We start from the raw sequence: 18,187 nt of genomic DNA, 5'->3' as shown, positions 1-18,187 counted from the left end.
GGACGGGGGCGGGGCTTCCGGCGGCGCGCGCGGCGGGGTCGGACGGTGAAGGTGAGAGAGGGGACCCGGTACTGCCGGGAAACGGGAACGGGGGGAAAGGGGACCCGGCACCGCCGGGACTGCGAGGGGAACGGGAACGGGCAGGGCCTGCGGCTTGGGGGGCCGGTGAAGGTGGGGGGGTGGGGAGCGGTGTGAGGTCCCGGCGGGGCTGAAGAGCGGCCCCAGTGCCCCCCGTGCTCCCATTCCCCCGTGTCCTCATCCCCACCATGTCCCCGTCCCTCCATGTTCCCTATCCCTTCCATGCCCCCATCCCGCCGTGTCCACATTCCACGGTGTCCCAATCCCCTCCATGTCGCCGTTAACCCCAGTACCCCGACCCCTCCGTCCTGATCCCCCCCGTGTCCCCATCGCCATCCCCAGTGTCCTCATTCACTCTATGTCCCGATCCCACCATGTCCCCATCCTCAGTGTCCCCGTTCACCCCGTGTCCCAATCCCCCTCGTGTCCTCATCCCCACCGCGTCCTCATCCCTAGTGTCCCGGTCCTGTCGAGCCCCAGCCCTCTCGTCCCCCCACCCCCAGTGCCCCGATCCCCCCGTGTCCCCATCCCCGGTGTCCCCCCGTCCCCGTTCCCACCGCCGTGTCCCTGCCCAGGTCTCACCATGGCGGGTCGCAGAGCTGCTCTCAAGGCCGTGGACTGGGCGGCCTTCGCCGAGCGGGTCCCCCCGAACCAGCGGCCCATGTACAACGCGCTCAAGACCCGCAACGACGCCCTGACTGCCCGGTGAGTGCCCGCCCGGCCCCGGGAGAGCCCGCCCCGCTCCTCCCGGGCCGCTCAGCCCCCGGCACAGCCCCGGTGTGAGTGCCGGGACTGACGCTGTCTGTGGTCCCGCAGGAGCGTCCCAGCAGGTATTAAAGCAGGTCACCTTGAGGCAGCCGGTGGCTTTTTTTGGCAAATCATCTTTAGTTAATCTTCCCCAGGGTAAACCCGTGGCTGTGGGTTCGCGAGAGCGCTTTGCTTTGGCGCGTTTAGGACATTTTAGGAGCTTTGTTATTCTGTTAAGTGCTGTAAGGATTCACGTGCAGTTCTTGAATCCTTAGTTTTCAAATCCTTCAGCGTCCACTGCCTGATACGGGTGACTACTGCAATTGATGTTGCTGATTGCCTGAGGCTCAGTGTTGTGAAACTGCCCCCTCTGTCCTTCAGGGAGCTTCAGAGGTGCTGAGTGAAGCAGGGCAGAGCAGCGGGCTGAGTTCTCTGTCCAAAGAAGCCTGTTCCAAGGGCAGAGGGACTTGCAGAAATGGCTTGTTGATGGCAAACCCAGAAATATTTAAACTAAACTCAGCAGGCTCTCCTGGCTCTCAGGTCAGTGCTCATGTCTGTTGTCCTCCATCCCTTCAGGTTGGCAGCGCTGCCAGAGAAGCCTCCGGCCATCGACTGGGCTTTCTACAAGGCTAATGTTGCCAAGGCTGGCATGGTGGATGAGTTTCAGAAGAAGGTCAGTCTCTTTGCCAGCTGGAGCAACCTCTCTAGAGGTTTCATTGGGTGGTGTTGAGAGGAAAACACCAGGATTGGCAGAAGAATTTGGTTTTGTCACTGTGAAAATTTGCTTTCCAAAACTGGGAGCACCCACTGACCTCAGATGGGTCTGAGAGCTTTGTCCTGGGGGAAATAAGTCTGTGATAGGAAAAATCTTTGGTGTTAGACCTTCCTGCTCCCTTACGGTGCTGTGATGAATGTGTGGTATTGGGTGTCATAAGGGTGGTGGGCAGGACAGAGGAGAAGGCTGGAAGCTCCTGGATGAGCGGTGCTGCCTGGGAGGGTCATGGGACAGCTGCACTGATCAGCTTTAGCTCATTAACCTACATGGTTGTGGGCAAATCCTGGGAAGAAAGGAGGGAATGCTGCATATTCTCGGTGTGAATGATTATCTCAATCAAACAAACCTTATAAAAGCTTCTCTTTCAATTTACAGTTCAGTGCACTGAAGGTTCCTGAGCCAGTGGATACCCAAAGTGCCAAGATTGATGCCCAGGAGAAGGAAGCTGTAAGTGTTTGAACCATTCCCTAGTGCTGGGGTTTACTCTGCCTTCTGTGAGGTGGGAAGGGATGTCCTAGATGTGCCTTCACAGGCACAGCCTGAGCCAGAGCAGAGCCTGAGCCAGAGCACAGCTCTGCCCTTCACTGGTGTCTGTCTCTGGCTTTCAGCTTAGCAAGGGCATCTCTGCACAGGGAAGGGTTTGGCTGTTTGGGATTTGATTGAGATTCTCTCACTTACCCAGTGTAATGATGGTGGATTTTAATGCCAGTTTAAAGCACGAGGGTGCAGGTTCACCCTGGGTCACTGTCATCATCACAACCCCATTCACCACATCCTCTGCTTTCCTCAGGCCAAGAGCACTGCTGAGTATGTTCAGGCTTCCAAAGCTCGGATTGCCCAGTATGAGCAACAGGTGAGGCTGGACCTTCCTCGGGGAATATTGTCTGTAACCCACCCTGGCACACCCCTTGTTCTCACCTGTGTGTGCTCTGCTCCTTCTTGCTGAGCAGTGACTTGTAACGTGCCTGTCTCTGCTTCCACTGCAGCTCCAGAAGCTCAAGAGCATGATTCCCTTTGAGCAGATGACGTTTGAAGACTTGCATGAAGCCTTCCCTGAAACCAAACTGGACAAGGAGAAATACCCATACTGGCCCCACAAGCCCATTGCTGATCTGTAAACCAGTCTGGGAGCTGTTCAACGACTGTCAGACTCGATGATCTTATAAATAAAGAGCTTTCCCTCCTGTCTGTGGCTTAGATCTTAGACATGAGTTTTGAGAAATGTGGAGCAATATGCCAACTTGCAAATATCCCACTTTTCCTCAATTTTTTCTTTTCTACTTGTGAGCTTGCTTTTGTAGCAAGGACCAAGATCCCACCCTTACCTGCTCATCAAACTGAGTCTTGTCACATCCTCTGTAAGGCAAATAAACCCTTTGTCCCTCTGTGTAACCACAGGGAATGGAGTTCTCCTGGCCTTGCAAGCGGACAGTTGCTTAGAAGTTGAATGGGAGAAGCTTTTTGGGATGCTGGAGTGTGTTTAGCAGTGATCTGTGTTTGTCTGGAGTGTCTCAGGAGTTCTACAGACAGACGTATAGGACCATTTTCTAGGCTGGTTGTGATTGTTTGGGAGAAGCCATTTGCACCAGGAGCTGAAGGAGTGTTGATATGCTCAGATGCATATAAAGAAAAGTTATCTTGTAGTTACTTTTTAAAAACATTTAATTCTGGTGATCTTATTATTCTCTCTGTCGTGGTTTTCCGAATGCTGCTGATCTCACTGGAACTCACAGAAACAATAGTACAAACACTTCAGACTTACATTGTTTTATTTAATTATCTGAGGTGGAATTCTTGAACACCTTTCCCCAAAATGTAAGTATCTCAAAGAGCAGGAAATCAACTGCTTTTCCTGTTGGTCATGTTTGAGGTAAGAGTTATAGATGGGTAGAGTGAAGGTGTTACCCCAGATTTCACAATTGTTCTATTCAAATACCTTGCTAGCCCACAGTAGAAACATCTGTAGTTCTACTGAACCAGAGTACAAAGCACTACAAATGCAGACCTCAGGCCTTGTGGGTTTGGGTTTTAATTTTATTTAGGCATCCGAAACAACTGCAGCTCTGTGATTCAAGCAAGAACAAACTACAGCAGAGGGGTCAGAAGTGATACAGTGGGGAACAACTGAACTAGCACTGTGCAGAGCTGGCCTTTAGCTGCTCCATTTTACAGAAATAAGAGTGAAAAAAACCAGGGACAGGAAGAAGTGGCTGTAGAGAAGGACCTTCTCCAGAACTGGCATAAACGAGTTCTGCTCCTGTGGTCGCCAGTGGCCCTTGGCAGGTTGCCCTCCTCCCTGGGCCTTCTTGGGAGGGCTCAGATGCTGGAGACCTTCCTTGGCCAGGTGTGTCACGGGCTGGTTGCGCAGGGGTGTCTTGGCCAGCTCGGCACCCACGTCTGCAGGGAGCAAAGAGCAGTGTCAGCACAGGGGGGGCTGGTGGGGCCACCACAGCTGGGGCACTGCTTGCCCTGAGCAAACCCACCCTGGCTCAAACAAACCTGCAGTGAAATGCACCAAACCTGCTTTGTTAAAGAGGTTCTGGGTTGTTTTGCGTCGCTGGAATCTTCTGAGAACCTTGTCCAAGGGCCGGGATTTGCGCTGCTGGTACAGCAGGAAGAAGGTGTCTAACACAGCCATGATCATGAGCAGGAAGGTGCCCAGGAAGAACAGCACTGCAGAACAGCAGGAAAACAAGAGAAAGCCCTGGATAATTGGCATTTTCTTACATAATCCTGTCTGCTTCAGTTGCCTGGTGGGGAATGGGGAAAGTAACTCCAGAAGTTGATAAACTCTTAGCTGTCCATGACTGCAGTGTTCATAAATGTGTCTATAAACACTCTTCCTTAGGGCAAGTACCTGTGTAAAGACCAGTTTTGATTTGATAAAGATGGGTACCTATTACAGGGGGTTTGTTGGAGGAAGTTGGGAGGCTGTTGTTGAGGATCACAGCCAGCATGGAGCTGCCAAGGATGATGGCGATCTGGAAGTTGATTTTCTCCTCGAGAGAGCTGGGTCCAAACAACACAGCCATGTCCAGCAGGTACAGGGCACACGTTGGGAGGATCAGGTTCAGAATGTACAGAGTGGGTCGTCTCTCCATGGAAATCTGTTGAAGAAGGTGGGCAAAATTTAGGTGAGCAGGAGGTAACTTACTGTGCTGGCAAATGCTGGTTCCCTAATGTAAAAAATTGTCTTTTTCTTTTTTTGTGGGAAATCAGTGCAATATAATACAAAAACGCTGCCATACCATGTAGGTGATCACAGAAAATCCTTCATCATCCACTACTTCCGTGCGTTCAATGATGCTCAGATTGGTGAACTTCCATTCTCCATCAGTTAGGAAGAAACTCTGGCTCTCTTTCATGCTCTCAGATGCTGTCCGTCTTGTCTTCATGACAATCTCTCTTACTGCTTGGACAGGAGCAGAGGAGGGGAGAAGTTGCAGAATTTCAATATTTGTTAGAGGTCAGTTATTCCTTTCCCTGTCCCACCCAACAGAGGGTGGGTGCAGATGGGGAAGGGCAATGTTTCTTGCATTGCTGAGGTTTCTTAGCCCGTCAGGGAGAAATTAAAAAAGACTCTGGGAAAGAGTCTTGGCCGGGAATGTGAATCTGGGGGGAAGTCCCTGGTAAGTCAGGACTGTTGTCTTTTTTTGGATGGGACCTGGTGGGTTTTATGTCACCTCTGCTTATATTTCAACCCTTCCTGTTGGGATAACTCTGACTGCAGTTTGGATTACTGAAACTGTCCTTTTAATAGTTGGATTCGATGAGCCTAGAGCTCTTTTCCAACCTTACCAATTCTATGATTAATTTTCTCTCATTTCCATGTCTTTCAGGTGGGTTTAAAGATCAGTCCTGCAAAATTGTATGTGAACAAGTAGTGGTTTTGCAGGAAGCCTCCTGGTCTCTTCATTTGCAGAGATCAATCCTGGGAGGGACTTGCCACAGAACATCCAGATTCTTCCAGAGATGTTGCTTGGAAATGTGCCAGAACAGAATGGCAGTGTTTTAACTCATTTTCCCTGGTTTTGCATGACCTCAGCCCTGCAATGTGAGAGTCTGGTGCTGCTCAGGAACCCAGGAGTTACCGGGGTCCATCTCATCTATTCCTCCCTCTGCAAATTCACCCCAGAGGTGGTAAAACTGAGCCTGCAGCTGTACCTGGGTAGAGAAATGAAGCTATACTCAAGTTGCACGTCTGGGTGTCAAAGGGGAACTTGAGGATTATCAAACTGCACGTCAGGGTGACCTGGAAGGGCCGGGTGGAGTTGAAGCTGCCGTTGTGCATGAGGACCATGTAATTCATGTCTGAGTTTTGCCCGTCCACTCTGCAGGAAACAGAAGGGGAGAGCAACTGAGCTCTGAGATGCCGCCTGTGTCTCAGTCCCACCCAACCCTGGCTGTGAACACCCTCTCAGGGGGTTCTGTGCCATCACCCAGCCACGGGATGCAGCAGTGAGGAGAGGAAGCCAGGGCTGGAAAAAGGGCTGGTGAGTGCCTTGGGACTAAGGTTTGTTGTAATTCTGCACCTCCTAAGCAACTCCTGCCTCTCTGCCCTCTGCTTTCATTCTCACCTGGGGCAGGGGCTCATTGCCTCTCTCTCTTTCCCTCCTCTGGAGAACTGTTTGTGTTGCCCATCCCTCTGTCAGACCCTCGAGCTCTGTCCTGTATCTGTCCACACACTGCTAAGGGTCACTTTATTCCACAGCACTCTCGGTCTCTGCTGTTGCCTCAGCTTTAGCTACAGCCAAGAAAGGGCATTTCTGGAGATCTCACAACATTACAGAGCCACAAAGTGCTTCGTATAAACTGTGGTCACCATTAATCTAAACTACGAGGTTCTTGGTTATAGAGAGCTCATGGGAACAACTTTTAGCCATATGAGTTTATCCCATTTCCTACAATAAGCCAGTGGATAAAAATGAAAAGGGAACCTACCGCTCTAAGATGAAGATGGGGGGAGACCAATAGGAGTCCAGGGGAAGAATTACTTGAGAAATGTTACAGAAATCCTGCGGGTTCCAGGTTGCAAAAGGGTTTTTCCACTCCTGGGGGAAGAAGTTGCAGGAGAAAAATGGGTGCTGGGCTCAGCACCAGGTGTCATGAAGGGCATCACCGGAAAGAAACGCTCTCGAGGCACCTACCAGGTTCAAGACGAAGTAAAAACTGACTGTTTGGAGCTTTTCCACCTGGAGAAACAAAGGGAGGATATTTGGCTGATTTTCTCAGGTGTATCCAGCGAAGAGCCCAGAAGCTTTTCCCTGTGGCTCCTGCAGTGGACAGCACAGAGTGCAGGAACTCAGCTTGGGAGGAGACCTCAGGGTTTTTGGCCCTACAGCTGAAGAGTAGCAGCAAACAGTCCAAAGGTTTGGAAAAAATAATAGATTATTGCTAACATTTCCATGGTGGTGCCCTGCAAGTGCATTGCTCCATTCAGGAATGCCACAGGGTGTTTTTGGAGCCTGCTACAAAGTAGGCTGCTTGTCTGCATGTGCCTCTCAACTTTTTCCTGGAAGGAGTGGGAGAAAATACTCCAGATCTTCCAAAAGCGCTTTCAAACAGCAGAAAGCTGAAGAAGAGGAAGGGGCTGATTCTCATCCCCATGGCCTTGCTGGCAGAAGACTCAACCCCCAGTCTAGCAATCGCCCAGTTTTCTGTTATAAAGACTCGTTTTGATTCCTTACCACAGAGAGAATAGCCATCAGCATGAAATCCAACTTCACTTCCATAGGCTCCTTCATGTTTGTCTTAGGCAGTATGTAGGTGTGCAGCTTGTCGTGAGAGGAGATGTTCAGGTAGTCAACAATGTCATAGTAGGTGCAGAGGTACTTTGGAGCAGTCCCTGCTAGAAAGACAATTCCACTTGAAACACAGAAATCTCAGGCAGGATCTCAAATGGTGAGAGAGAGAGGCACCAAAAGAGAAAGGGTGTGGATGTGAGAGACATCATTAACACACAAAAATCCCTTCTCCAAAAAAATCCCTAGAGGAGCACAGAATTCCTCGGAGCTTTTCCACCCCTCTTGCACTTACCTGTCCCAAGAGAAAAGGTGAGGATGGCTACCAAAACTCGCTGCATTGTCTCCTGCTCCCCAATAAGGAGGCGAATGGTACCGTGTGTCTTATGAACGGGTCCAGAACACGTCATTTATTATGTGGAAGTTGATTTGATATTTATTAATGATGGATGGATTTTTGTAAATAGAAACTAGACAATTTATGTTTTGGAAGGAAGGATTTGCTAATGGCTTGCTGCACTCAGCTGGCTCTTGGGAGCAGCCTTTGGTTGTGGTAAAGGAAAACTAAGGTCATTAAAAAAAAAATCCAACAATTTGAGGGAGAGGAGAAGAAAGGGCCCATTCCCACAAAGAAAAGGCAGGGAGCCAGAGCTACTCAGAAGCAAATTTTGTCTCATTTATAGGGCTGAGAGTCTGCTGAGAGTCCACTGAAGTGGAAGAAGAATTAGTGCTTGTGTGACATGAGGAGTGCCGGGGAGGAGAAGGAGAGGCTGCTCTCCTTTGATCCCGGTCCTGCTCCATAGCACCCCACACCATGTCCTCATTTCCCAAAGCACTGAGCCTTTCATGCACCCATGGATTTTCCGGTTCTGCCTCCTTGTTGATCTCCTGTGCTCCTGACCATCTTCTCCAAGTCCTCACTGCTAAGATGAAAGTCTCAGAGATTTTGGGGGTTTTTTCTGTCTTTCCCTCAGCCACCCTGCTCTCCATCTCTGCCTTCTTTTTCCACTGTCATTCCAGCCATGTACTCGAAGTGATGGTTCCTTTGTGGGGGAGTGACTCCAATCTTTGTGTGCTTGAAAAGTCCTGTCCTGCTGGGAAGTCATGGATGGCACCTTATTACTGTGGCCTCCGTGTCAGAGGTAGAAGGTGGGAAGTGTGTGGGCTCTTGAGACAGGGTTTGAATCAGACATAAGGGGCACAAGGACTCGATGATCGTCGTGGATCCCTTCCAAGCCAGGATATTGCGTGTTTCTGAGATTCTATGACTGGTCCAAGCACAGAAATTGCTGCCTGCAAGTCCCACACTTGATTCCCACCTGGAAGCAGATTTCCCTGTGGCAGTGGATGGTCCTTCAACAGCCATGTCCCCTGCCATCCCCTCATGTCCCTTGCCATCCCCTTGTGTCCCCCACGGCCCCCCGTGTCCCCTATGGACCCCCGTGTCCCCCACAGCCCCCCGTGTCCCCTATGGACCCCCGTGTCCCCCCCAGCCCTCCGTGTCCCCAGCGTGGCTGCTGCCCGAGGGCTCCGAGGGTACCCGGGAGGGGCGGGGGGCGATGCCGGGCGTTGGCAGCATCACTGGGGGGCTGCAGCGCAGCGACCGCGTGGCCTAATGGATAAGGCGTCTGACTTCGGATCAGAAGATTGAGGGTTCGAGTCCCTTCGTGGTCGGTGCTTTTTCCCCCCCTTCCCCTTACTTTTAAACTATCTTTTCCCGCTTCTCCCCTGGCGTCTCTCTCCCTCCGCGGGGTGAAGGGGAAAGGCGAACCCAGGCTCGGCCCCGTCCCGGCCCCGGGGTGGCCCCGGGGTCCCCCCATCCCGCAGGTCCCGCGGGTGGTCCCGGGGCGGGCGCGGGGTCGGGGCCGTTCCCGCGGGCCGGGGCGCGCGCCCTGCGCAGCCCCAGTGGCCTAATGGATAAGGCACTGGCCTCCTAAGCCAGGGATTGTGGGTTCGAGTCCCATCTGGGGTGAGCCTTCCCCTTTTGCTGCTGCCAACCCCATTTCCGCGCTCTTTCTCCCCGTTTCAGCGCCGCCGGGCCTCCTCCTCCTCCTCCTCCTGCTCCTGCCCCGCGGGCACTGGCTCTGGCTGCTTGGTGGGAAGACTTTCCCCAGTCCGGTGGGAGATGCCAGCTAAGGAGGTTGATGCACCGGGAGAACCCAGAAGTGCTGAGGAACGACTGAGTCTGAGCACGGCACCAGAGAGGGAGGTCGGGGTGGTCCATGGCGTGTTTTGGGGCAGCAAGATCCCCCTGGCAGCTCCAGGCTCTCTCCCTGTGCCAACAGCTGCTGCACGTGATGCTGACAGGTGAGTTGTCTGCTCCAGGTCAGTGGTCCCTAATTTAGATACCCTGGGAATGGGAAACAATGAGGAGCAGCTACAAACTGGTTTAGCGGTCCCACGTGCCCAGTGCTCAAGTGAGGCTGTGACTGAGGGAATAACAACCAGCTTTGCCTTGGGACCTGTAGATGAAAGGATGGGTTTTGGAGAGGTGTTAATAAAAAGGCTGATTTTTGGAGGGGTGTTAGTGAAAGGCTGATTTTTGGTGGGATATTAGTGAAAGGATGGTTCTGGCTGAGGGATGGACATCCTTCAAGGTGTCCCAGAAGGTGCCAAAGCAGAGCAATTACAGCTGTTTAATAATCTTTATCTGAGCAGAGCTGGGTCTGTGTTGAGTCAGGGCTGAACAGGGAATTTCAGATGTACTTTTACCCCCTCCAGGTGCTCCCTATATCATCGGCTGCATCCAAGTCCCAACAAGAAGCCCATCTGTGCTGGGGCATGACCACCTTGCAGGTGTTACCCAAACCTGTTCCCGGAGCAGGACAAGCTTGGATGGGAAGGAAGTTTTACTCTGACAGAAACCACGTCTCCATGAAGTGCTGGTCATCGGGGTCACAGCGTTCGGCTGTGCTGCCCTGGGACCAAAGGCCTCCCCGTAAGTGCCTTCGGGATAATGCCCTCTCAGATTTGTGGCATTAAAAAGCTGCTTGGAGGGTCTTTTCCTATGGAGTTAATGGATTTTAAAAGCCAACTGTGGTCAGGGTGATATCACATGAGGAAAACATAAAGTGAAGTTTCTTTCTAAGTAGTTTTTCTCTCTTAGGTGTGGGAAGAAAGGGCTCTGCTGCCTGGAAAGCAGCAAGCCTGCCAAAGCCCTGGGTGCTGGACTGCTGATTAAAAATATCTTTCTGCCCTGTGGTGGAGTTTTGGGAAACTTTTTTGGGATTAGATGAGAAACACAGGTTTTGGGAAGAGGAGATGCAGTGGGAGGAGAACAGAGGAGGTGTCATTGATAAGAAACAGGAGGTGAATGAGGTCCGTGGTGTCACACTATTATACTGTAGCGAGGCCATCACTGGCTGCTCAGTGACACTGTGACTGTCACATTTACACTGACCCTCTGGCACAGGGAGTCCCGTGGGGGGACACCCCTATTGCCAGTGTTGGGCCGTGAGGAACAGCCACACTCCCAGAAGGGATGGAGTGTGGGGGATGCACAGGGGTGTCAGGGATGAGCACGGGTGACACAGGGGTGGGTACAGGTGACACAGGGGTGGGTACAGGTGACACACAGGGGCACCCGGGGACTCCCCCGGTTTGTGACACTGCCCTGTTGCACCTCTATGGGGGACCACGTGGCCTAATGGATAAGGCGTCTGACTTCGGATCAGAAGATTGAGGGTTCGAGTCCCTTCGTGGTTGTTTTAAAGCCACGAGAGACATTTCAGGCGTTTAATTTCCCCCGGCGGTGGCTCCCAGAGGGGTGAGAACCCCCGGGAGGGATCAGCGGGGCAAAGTGGAGGGAACGTGCCCATGCAGAGGGCAGATTTAGGGTGGGAATCTGCCTCGCAAATCCGCGTCCGGAGCCATTCCTGCCCAAAGGCGAGGCAATACTTGGAACTGCTGCCGGGCGGGGGGGTCTCTGAGACTCAGCTGGGGCCGGTTCCTGGGAAAATGAAAGGGCGGAGCAGTTACGAGCTTTTCCGTACTGCAGGTTCGGTGAGTTACTGGCGGAGGGAGGGGCAGAGCTCCCTCTGTGTGTTAATGGCGTTGGTGGGTTGTCCCCACACGCCCCTGTCTGCGAGGCGCTGCTGCGCTGAGCTGGGGCAGCGGGTGCTGTCACACCGCGGGCAGAGGTCGAACCTGTGACCCCTCCATTCGGGGTCCGGGGCCTTCTCCGCTCGGCCACCGAGGCCGCGGCACAGCCGCGCTCCCCGCGGGGTCGGGACCGAACAGGGACGGCTTCGGGAGCGCCCCGTTCCCGGGGGGAATTCTGGGAGGGTTCGGGGCTTTATTGCACTGAAAAACGGCGTCGGGCAGCGGCTCCTCCGGCGGGGGGTGAGGCCGGGCGGGCGTCGCGGGGCTGCGCGGGGGTCTCCATCCCTCCCCCGCTCCCCGCGATGGCGTTTCTGGGCGGTTCGAGGGGGAGATGGAGCGGGGTTCGAGGGGGCTGCGTGGCCTGGCGGGGGAGCGGGGCTTTGCTCCGAGGGCCGTTCAGAACGGGGAGCTCTGGGAATACTGCGCGGGACCCCCCATCTTCATGCGGAGCGCCCGCGCTCCCCTCTGGCCATCAGAGAGTTAAGTGAGGACGCACAAATTCGAATTGTGCGCGCCCCAGTGGCCTAATGGATAAGGCACTGGCCTCCTAAGCCAGGGATTGTGGGTTCGAGTCCCATCTGGGGTGGTGACTCTTTTCCCCCCCCGGGGTTTCCCGGCGTGGTGGGTTCGGTGCTGCGGAGGTCCCTGATGGGCTGCGCCCCTTTCTGCAGCCCCCTGTGGCTCCCCTTCCTCCGTCTCAGACATCCCGGCACAGAGGAGATGTTTTCCCTGCTGTAAAACCAGGGACAACCCGGCAATACGCTTTTAATCCCTGAAATTCCCAGCCCCTCCGTGCCCCGGTGTCACGTGCTGGTCTCCAGGGCTTTAAGCTTTTGCTTTAACTAGAATTCTGCAAATCTTACGCTACGATCTTGAGAAGAAGAGACCCGAGCGGTGGGTGATCCTGGCAGTGAGGTTTCCTGCTGAGGGGAGGGCTCAGCTGAGGCTGCTGCTAAGCTGCCAGTTGGTGCTGGTGTAATGGCTTTTGTTGCCAGGAATACATCTGGACTTGATAATCTTAGGGGTGTTTTCCAACCTGAGTGATTCCATGATTCCATGTTAAAAAAGCTTTAGATGGGAGAAAACACCATATCTGCTCTTGGTGCTGGGCAGGGTGTGGAGAAGTAGAGCCAGCCTGGGGTTGTGTTTCCTGGGATGGATGTCAGGATACATTGGTGTGATCCTGCATCCCCCTGGCACCCCATTTTGGAGGGAATCTGGGGTGTATGAGCTCTCCTCTTTTTGCAGATGTAAATGCTGTGTCAGGGGAGAGCTCAAAGTCCCCCCTTCCAAGGGAGATGGGCATGGATTGTAGCAGAGCCACGAGGGTGCAGAGCAGAGCCCTGACACCTCCCAGGGATCAACAGTGAGCACATTCCTCTCTTATTTGGGGCTTTCCTAAAACAGAACCACCTCTCCTCACCCCAGGTGGGACTTGAACCCACAATCCCTGACTTAGAAGGCCAGTGCCTTATCCATTAGGCCACCGGGGCCCTGTCACCCTTCAAAAAAAGGGTAATTTTGGTCTCTTTAAGCCCCCCAAGCAAACCCATCTGGCAGTGGTGAAACCCACATCACACCCCAGCTTCATTCTCATTAAACTGTGTCCATTAATGAGCAACTCTTGAAGCCTGAAAGGCTCATCCAAAGACTCATCTGGAGGTTTTTGGAGTCCCAACTCGAAGGCCTCCTGCACTCACAAGGTGGGTTCTGTCTTCTAGTGCTGAGATTTGTGCCAAATTCCTGCCGTGGTTTGAGCTTAACAAAATGACACGCACTTCTTTTTGTTAGATAAAAATCAAGGAAAGAAACAGTGAATACTCTTAAGAGTTGGACTCGGTGATCCTAGAAGTCTTTCCCAACCTTAATGATTTATGATTTTATGCTTTTATATGCTACTTAGACACATAGTTAAGACTGCTTTTAACTCTTCCCTTCTTTCCCTAAAAATCTACTGCTGGCTTTGTGTTCAGCAGCAGAGGGTGCTCTGATGGAGCACAGGCTGCATGGAGGACACAAAGAACTTGGAAAAAAAAAAAAAAAAGAGTAGCTGACAAAAATCAGAATTCTTAGTTCCTCTCAAATGTGAACAATAATTTTTCCGAAAAATGATTGACAGGATGTCCAGCTGTATTGTTGGGCTCAAAAGATGTTAAATATTTTTATTTACACTTTTAGACCATTTTTATTCAATATAGCTCATGAGTTTAGCATCATCTACAGCTGCCAGTGCCACTTATTTAGGAAGATGGAATGCCAAGGACTTGGATCTCTGCTGTTCTCAGTCAAAATCCGCCTTCCTGCTCTGTTTTATGTTTGAGTGTATCCTTTTCTGTCGTAGTCGCTCACGGTTCATTTTTTCCACCCTAAAACAAAAAGATCATTTAGTGTACAAAGAACACATTTAGATATTCAGCTTTGAGATTTGATGAGCCAACAAACATCCACAGGTAGGAGAAAGTCCCTGTTCTGGGGACATTACCCTGGAAAGCAGTTAAAATCTAACGGATCAGTGATTTTTCTTAAAAAAGGAAATCCAAATGAGTACGAAGAAGATTGTTTAGAGGTGCTGCAAACTAAATCGTGTAACATGACAGCCTGAATCCAAGCAAAGACCATTTTAATGAAGATACCTCTCTATGAGTTGCTGTGTTGTCTCCTTAGACACCACCTTGGGTTTCTCTGTGGCCTCCGTGACCATCGTTCGGATTTTTTCTAAACAAATCGCCAGATTCCTCATTTGGTAGCGACTCTCTTCTGAGGTCACAATCAGCTCCCCATCCCGGTTTATCTTATTCCTGTGCTGAAGGGGGGGAAAATGTCATGTGATCACTGAAACCTCCTTAGGATTGTTCTCTCTGACACTGAGACGTTTAAACCGAGGCCGGAGGGGGAGGGTCGGTACCATCAGTGCCATTTTTTGTCTCACAGCCTCAGGAATCCAGTCTGCCGACTCCAGGTGGAACCGAACTTCTGCCTTGGAATTCACTGGGAGGAAAAACAGGTGCTTTATTTCCATGTCACAGCCTGCCTCTGTAAGTTTTATGAGACAATTCACACTGTTCACTGCTGGCTTTGAGCATGGGATAATTCCAGTCTTATTAATGAATTAATTATTATTCCAGTATTTATTAATGAAAGACCAGTATTTTTCTTGCTATGTATTTACACACCACTCTGCAAGACAAACTTGTACCTGTCATGCTGTTTGCCTTTCTAGACACCACAGGATTAATTGCTATAGCCAGTCACTAGCCACCTTATTTTTAATGGCAATGGCAGAACAGGCAGTATTTCAGGTTTTTTGAGTTAAACTGAGAATTTATTGCACAGTGGAGTGATCAGTGAAAACAGAGTGGATAGAGGTGGGGGTGTTCCATGTCGCAGGAACGATCCCTGTAAGAGTGTTTCTAGGGGAATCAAATGTGCTGCCAGTGGTCTCGAGCCCCATGATGACTCAGAAGTTGTGTTAAAATGCAGGGTGATGATAATGAAAAATGAGTGATGATGCTGTTTAACTCTGAGTTCTCAATATTTTGCCACACAGTACAGAAAAACAATGGATGCTGATGATGATTTTTCCACGTGGGAGAAGCCATTCCTCACCTTTATTAACGTTCTGCCCGCCGGGGCCGCTGCTCCGACTGTAGGACACGGTCAGGCGAGCTGGAAGGGAAGGGCAGCCGCGTGCTGAGCCGGGATGGGGCCGATCCCGCGTTCAGCTCCGCGCACGGACTCGGTGCCCAGGAACGGCGCCCAGGCCCGGGTGTGTCGGGGGGAGACTCACCCATGGGGATGTCGAGGGTGGGCGGCTGCTCCTGGAAAACACGGCGGGGGCGGTGTCGGGGGGATCCCAGGGGATTCGGGGGGTCCCGGGGGATCCCGCCCGTCCCGGGGGCGCGGTCCCGGCTCGACACGGCCTGGCCCCGCCCACCCACAGAGACCACGCCCCTTCTACCAATCCACGCCCCGCCCACATGCCATATACAGCTACGCGCACTAAACCCCACCCCTTCGCCTAAACCACGCCCACCCACATTACACACACCCAGGCTAAGCCCCGCCCCCTCATGGTGCCCCCGCCCACCCGCATAGTATCCCCTCGTGCTAAAGCCCCGCCCGCCCCATTAGCCCCGCCCCTTACGGCGGCCCCGCCCACCAACACTAACACTCAATTGAGCCCCGCCCGCCCAATGTCAATCACACATTCGACTCCGCCCCTCGCCCTCCCTTCTCTTCCCCGCACTGCCCCGCTTACCGGGGCGCGGGCGGCGCTTTTGTCCTGCCGCGGCGGGTACAGCTTGTCCAGGCTGTGCGAGCTCCGGTACTCGGTGCCGATGCCGGCCCACAGCGAGCACCGGGCGGACAGAAGCGCCAGCCCCGGCCGCGGCCGGCACAGGGCCCGCAGCGTGTGCGCCGCCATGTTGGCCCCCGCGGTGCGTCCCGGCCAGGCGTCCCCGCGGAAACGGCGGCCGCGTGCCGCGTTCCGGGGCGGGGCCGGCAGGGCAGGGAGTGCCGGGGTGGGATAAAGGGGATAAGATAGGCTGTGGTGGCGGAGCGTGGGGATGGATCCGTGGGATCCATGGGAGTGTGATGTCCTGGGGCTGCGGGGTGGCTGGAGCATTACTGGGAGGTTTAGGAAGTCTGTGGGGGTATATGGGGCACCGTGGGGGGGATATGAGGGGGTCTGAGAGGGGGATGTAGGGTCTGTGGGGTGCCAAGAGAGGGGCATGGGGGGCGTCTGTGGGGTACATGGGGTGTGTAGAGCACCTTGAGGGGATGAGGGAGGTCAGGGGTGATTATGGGGTCTCTGCACCCTGGTCCTTGGTGAGCAGAGCAGTGATGGCCAGTGCTGGAAAACACATCCGACCTTTTTTATGTATTGTCTAGTTTTTGCACCTGGGATCCTTCAGCTTTTGTGTTCTTATCTGCTCAAGAGTGCTAAAAGGTTCTATAAACACACACACACATATATACACACACTCATTTCTTTGAATGCTGATTCTGGATCTGTAAGAGATGCTGAGGTGGATGTGGGATGCAGGTCAGTGAGGCAGCTGTGGAAATCTTTCAGCTTTTACTCCTCTTGGAGCTGTCAGGCTGGCTTGACAAGAAGGGTGTGCGTTCCAGAGGGGCAGGGATTGCTATTCCTGGCAGCAGGAAAATGCACAGGCAGGGGATGGGCTGTCATTTGCTCTGGTGTTTTGACAGGAGCTGACAATCTCTTGTTGAAAACCGTGGATGAAGTCAAAATGGGTGTTCAGAAGCTGATATAGAGACTGTGACTGAGGATCTGAGCTGAGTCCCATCCAGATAATCAGTGCAAAATCAGGGAACTCGGTCCTTGGGAAGGGAGCAGGTCCTGAACATAGATGGCTGGTCTGTCCTGACTGTAACTGAGCAGCTCAGGGCCGGGGGGGCTCCTCACTTTGTTTTAATTGAGTCCCTGAGTCCTGGGGTGCTGCTCTGCTTCCCCCCTCCAAACTCAACTGAAAACAAAATGCTTTAAGGAAAAAACCCAGAGCTGTTGGAGACAAACCGTGCCATCTGGTGACCTTAATTTCTAACAGGGAACAGGTAAATGTTTGTGATTTGTAGCCAGAGGGTTGTCTAAAATACACCAAGCAGGATGACTCATTTACCAGCTGTTGTCACACATGTCTGGTTGTTGTGCAGGAATACCCTCCAAGGGTGTGTGGGGAACAGAGGGGCTGGCAAAGGAGCTGGAAGGTCTCACAGGCGAAGCCAGACCAGTCTAAAAGGACATTTATCTAGTTTTGCTTTGTTCCCACACTGTGTTGGTCCATAGAGCCTTGGTAAAAAGCTGAATAATCTCTGCTTGGATGGTTGGAAACAGCTCTCCTTGGCCAGGCAGGCAGGGCTTGGGATGACAAGGTCTGACTTTGGCATGAGCCAAGGAGAGCCAAACTTTTGGCTTTCCAGCTGAAGAAATGAAGTGCTTTGGCACTGATGGGGGCTGAGGAAGCCAATGCACCCTGTTTGGTGGTCACTGCTGAGCAAGAGCTGAAAGGAGCCATCCCTGAAACCTGAGGGAAGGGCTGATGTGTCCAAGGAGCCAGTCACCCCTTGTGTGAGTGAGGGCACAAGCTGATAATGAAGGAGCAAATCAGGACTTTGAGGGACCTTCCAGAAGGTCTCAACTCCCGTAAGAGAGTGAATACTGATGAATCAGATCTCCTTCCCTGTGAGAGTTTGAGCTCTATAAACCCCTTGAATTTGTGCTTCAAGTGACCCCTCCCTATTTGTTTCAGAAGGGTTACTCAAACTGGTGGTGTGGTAAGAAGCCAGACTAGATCTTATGGAACTGCACGTGTCTAAATGCCATCTTTCAACTTCTTGACAAGCTGTGCCCTTATTGATCTTATTGCTGTGAGCTGAGTAGGGTCACTGATTTTGCCAACTTCTGAAATTAAGAATTATTTCCTGTTCTATCACAAACGTTTTTCTCATCCATTTTTAATTGTGTGCAGCATTTTTCTTTCTGTCATGAACCATGGGGGTGTGCTGTTACATAGCTGCTGCTCTCTATTACCCCAGTTTCCCTGGCACTGTGGTTGCTTAATGCTCTCCTGTCCCCTCTTAATGGAGTTGTGTTGCTTTCCTTGGTGTTTTAAAAGCAACTGGAAAAGTTTAGATCAAAGGTGGCACAAAAGGCCAGAAGTTGATTATTTTTTCCTCCTTTGATCACTGAAAGCCTCACTTAAGACAAAAATCAAGTGACTGT

General features: G+C 52.3%; 3 protein-coding genes and 5 non-coding genes across 8 annotated transcripts; 5 read left to right on the top strand and 3 right to left on the bottom strand.

The window, feature by feature from the left end:
* Positions 1 to 304: 304 nt before the first annotated feature.
* ATP5PD (ATP synthase peripheral stalk subunit d) lies at positions 305 to 2,797 on the top strand. Its single transcript, XM_027749585.2, has 5 exons — positions 305 to 783; positions 1,402 to 1,498; positions 1,976 to 2,047; positions 2,391 to 2,453; positions 2,587 to 2,797. Exons 1-5 carry the CDS (start codon positions 350 to 352, stop codon positions 2,716 to 2,718), a joined length of 798 nt encoding a protein of 265 aa, XP_027605386.2. The 5' UTR covers positions 305 to 349; the 3' UTR covers positions 2,719 to 2,797.
* A 955-nt stretch (positions 2,798 to 3,752) lies between these two features.
* Positions 3,753 to 7,682, bottom strand: LOC114003024 (5-hydroxytryptamine receptor 3A-like). The gene is made up of 9 exons (XM_027749529.2): positions 7,637 to 7,682; positions 7,288 to 7,448; positions 6,748 to 6,792; positions 6,542 to 6,651; positions 5,765 to 5,931; positions 4,849 to 5,009; positions 4,497 to 4,707; positions 4,121 to 4,273; positions 3,753 to 3,997 (listed from the first exon to the last, which is right to left on the bottom strand). The coding sequence occupies exons 1-9, from the start codon at positions 7,680 to 7,682 to the stop codon at positions 3,753 to 3,755; spliced, it is 1,299 nt and encodes a 432-aa protein (XP_027605330.1).
* Positions 7,683 to 8,942: 1,260 nt separating this feature from the next.
* Positions 8,943 to 9,015, top strand: TRNAR-UCG. The gene has a single exon. It is a non-coding gene; the product is annotated as a tRNA-Arg (tRNA).
* A 225-nt stretch (positions 9,016 to 9,240) lies between these two features.
* TRNAR-CCU lies at positions 9,241 to 9,313 on the top strand. The gene has a single exon. It is a non-coding gene; the product is annotated as a tRNA-Arg (tRNA).
* Positions 9,314 to 10,973: 1,660 nt separating this feature from the next.
* On the top strand, positions 10,974 to 11,046 carry TRNAR-UCG. The gene has a single exon. It is a non-coding gene; the product is annotated as a tRNA-Arg (tRNA).
* Positions 11,047 to 11,955: 909 nt separating this feature from the next.
* On the top strand, positions 11,956 to 12,028 carry TRNAR-CCU. The gene has a single exon. It is a non-coding gene; the product is annotated as a tRNA-Arg (tRNA).
* Positions 12,029 to 12,862: 834 nt separating this feature from the next.
* TRNAR-UCU lies at positions 12,863 to 12,935 on the bottom strand. The gene has a single exon. It is a non-coding gene; the product is annotated as a tRNA-Arg (tRNA).
* Positions 12,936 to 13,573: 638 nt separating this feature from the next.
* Positions 13,574 to 15,876, bottom strand: MRPL58 (mitochondrial ribosomal protein L58). Its single transcript, XM_027749877.2, has 6 exons — positions 15,701 to 15,876; positions 15,230 to 15,260; positions 15,049 to 15,108; positions 14,348 to 14,430; positions 14,076 to 14,245; positions 13,574 to 13,808 (listed from the first exon to the last, which is right to left on the bottom strand). The coding sequence occupies exons 1-6, from the start codon at positions 15,863 to 15,865 to the stop codon at positions 13,724 to 13,726; spliced, it is 594 nt and encodes a 197-aa protein (XP_027605678.1). The 5' UTR covers positions 15,866 to 15,876; the 3' UTR covers positions 13,574 to 13,723.
* Between the last annotated feature and the right edge of the window lie 2,311 nt (positions 15,877 to 18,187).

This window comes from Pipra filicauda, unplaced genomic scaffold (genome assembly GCF_003945595.2).
Source record: "Pipra filicauda isolate LSUMZ 115617 unplaced genomic scaffold, ASM394559v2 scaffold80_size11013439_pilon, whole genome shotgun sequence".
In the NCBI taxonomy this organism is placed as follows: Eukaryota; Metazoa; Chordata; class Aves; order Passeriformes; family Pipridae; genus Pipra; species Pipra filicauda.
This window is presented reverse-complemented; position numbering and strand designations above follow the sequence as displayed.

What these genes read in the sequence shown, in the direction of transcription:
- ATP5PD (XM_027749585.2), top strand. Translation starts at nt 350, where the DNA reads ATGTCGCCGTTAACCCCAGTACCCCGACCCCTCCGTCCTGATCCCCCC. An exon ending in AACGACGCCCTGACTGCCCG is followed by an intron (nt 784 to 1,401) that starts GTGAGTGCCCGC and finishes CCATCCCTTCAG; the next exon opens with GTTGGCAGCGCTGCCAGAGA. An exon ending in ATGCCCAGGAGAAGGAAGCT is followed by an intron (nt 2,048 to 2,390) that starts GTAAGTGTTTGA and finishes TGCTTTCCTCAG; the next exon opens with GCCAAGAGCACTGCTGAGTA.
- LOC114003024 (XM_027749529.2), bottom strand. Translation starts at nt 7,682, where the DNA reads ATGCAGCGAGTTTTGGTAGCCATCCTCACCTTTTCTCTTGGGACAG. An exon ending in TTTACTTCGTCTTGAACCTG is followed by an intron (nt 6,652 to 6,747) that starts GTAGGTGCCTCG and finishes TTCTTCCCCCAG; the next exon opens with GAGTGGAAAAACCCTTTTGC. An exon ending in CAACAAACCCCCTGTAATAG is followed by an intron (nt 4,274 to 4,496) that starts GTACCCATCTTT and finishes GCTGTTCTGCAG; the next exon opens with TGCTGTTCTTCCTGGGCACC.
- MRPL58 (XM_027749877.2), bottom strand. Translation starts at nt 15,865, where the DNA reads ATGGCGGCGCACACGCTGCGGGCCCTGTGCCGGCCGCGGCCGGGGCTG. An exon ending in CACCCTCGACATCCCCATGG is followed by an intron (nt 15,109 to 15,229) that starts GTGAGTCTCCCC and finishes CTTCCCTTCCAG; the next exon opens with CTCGCCTGACCGTGTCCTAC. An exon ending in GACAAAAAATGGCACTGATG is followed by an intron (nt 14,246 to 14,347) that starts GTACCGACCCTC and finishes CCCCCCCTTCAG; the next exon opens with CACAGGAATAAGATAAACCG.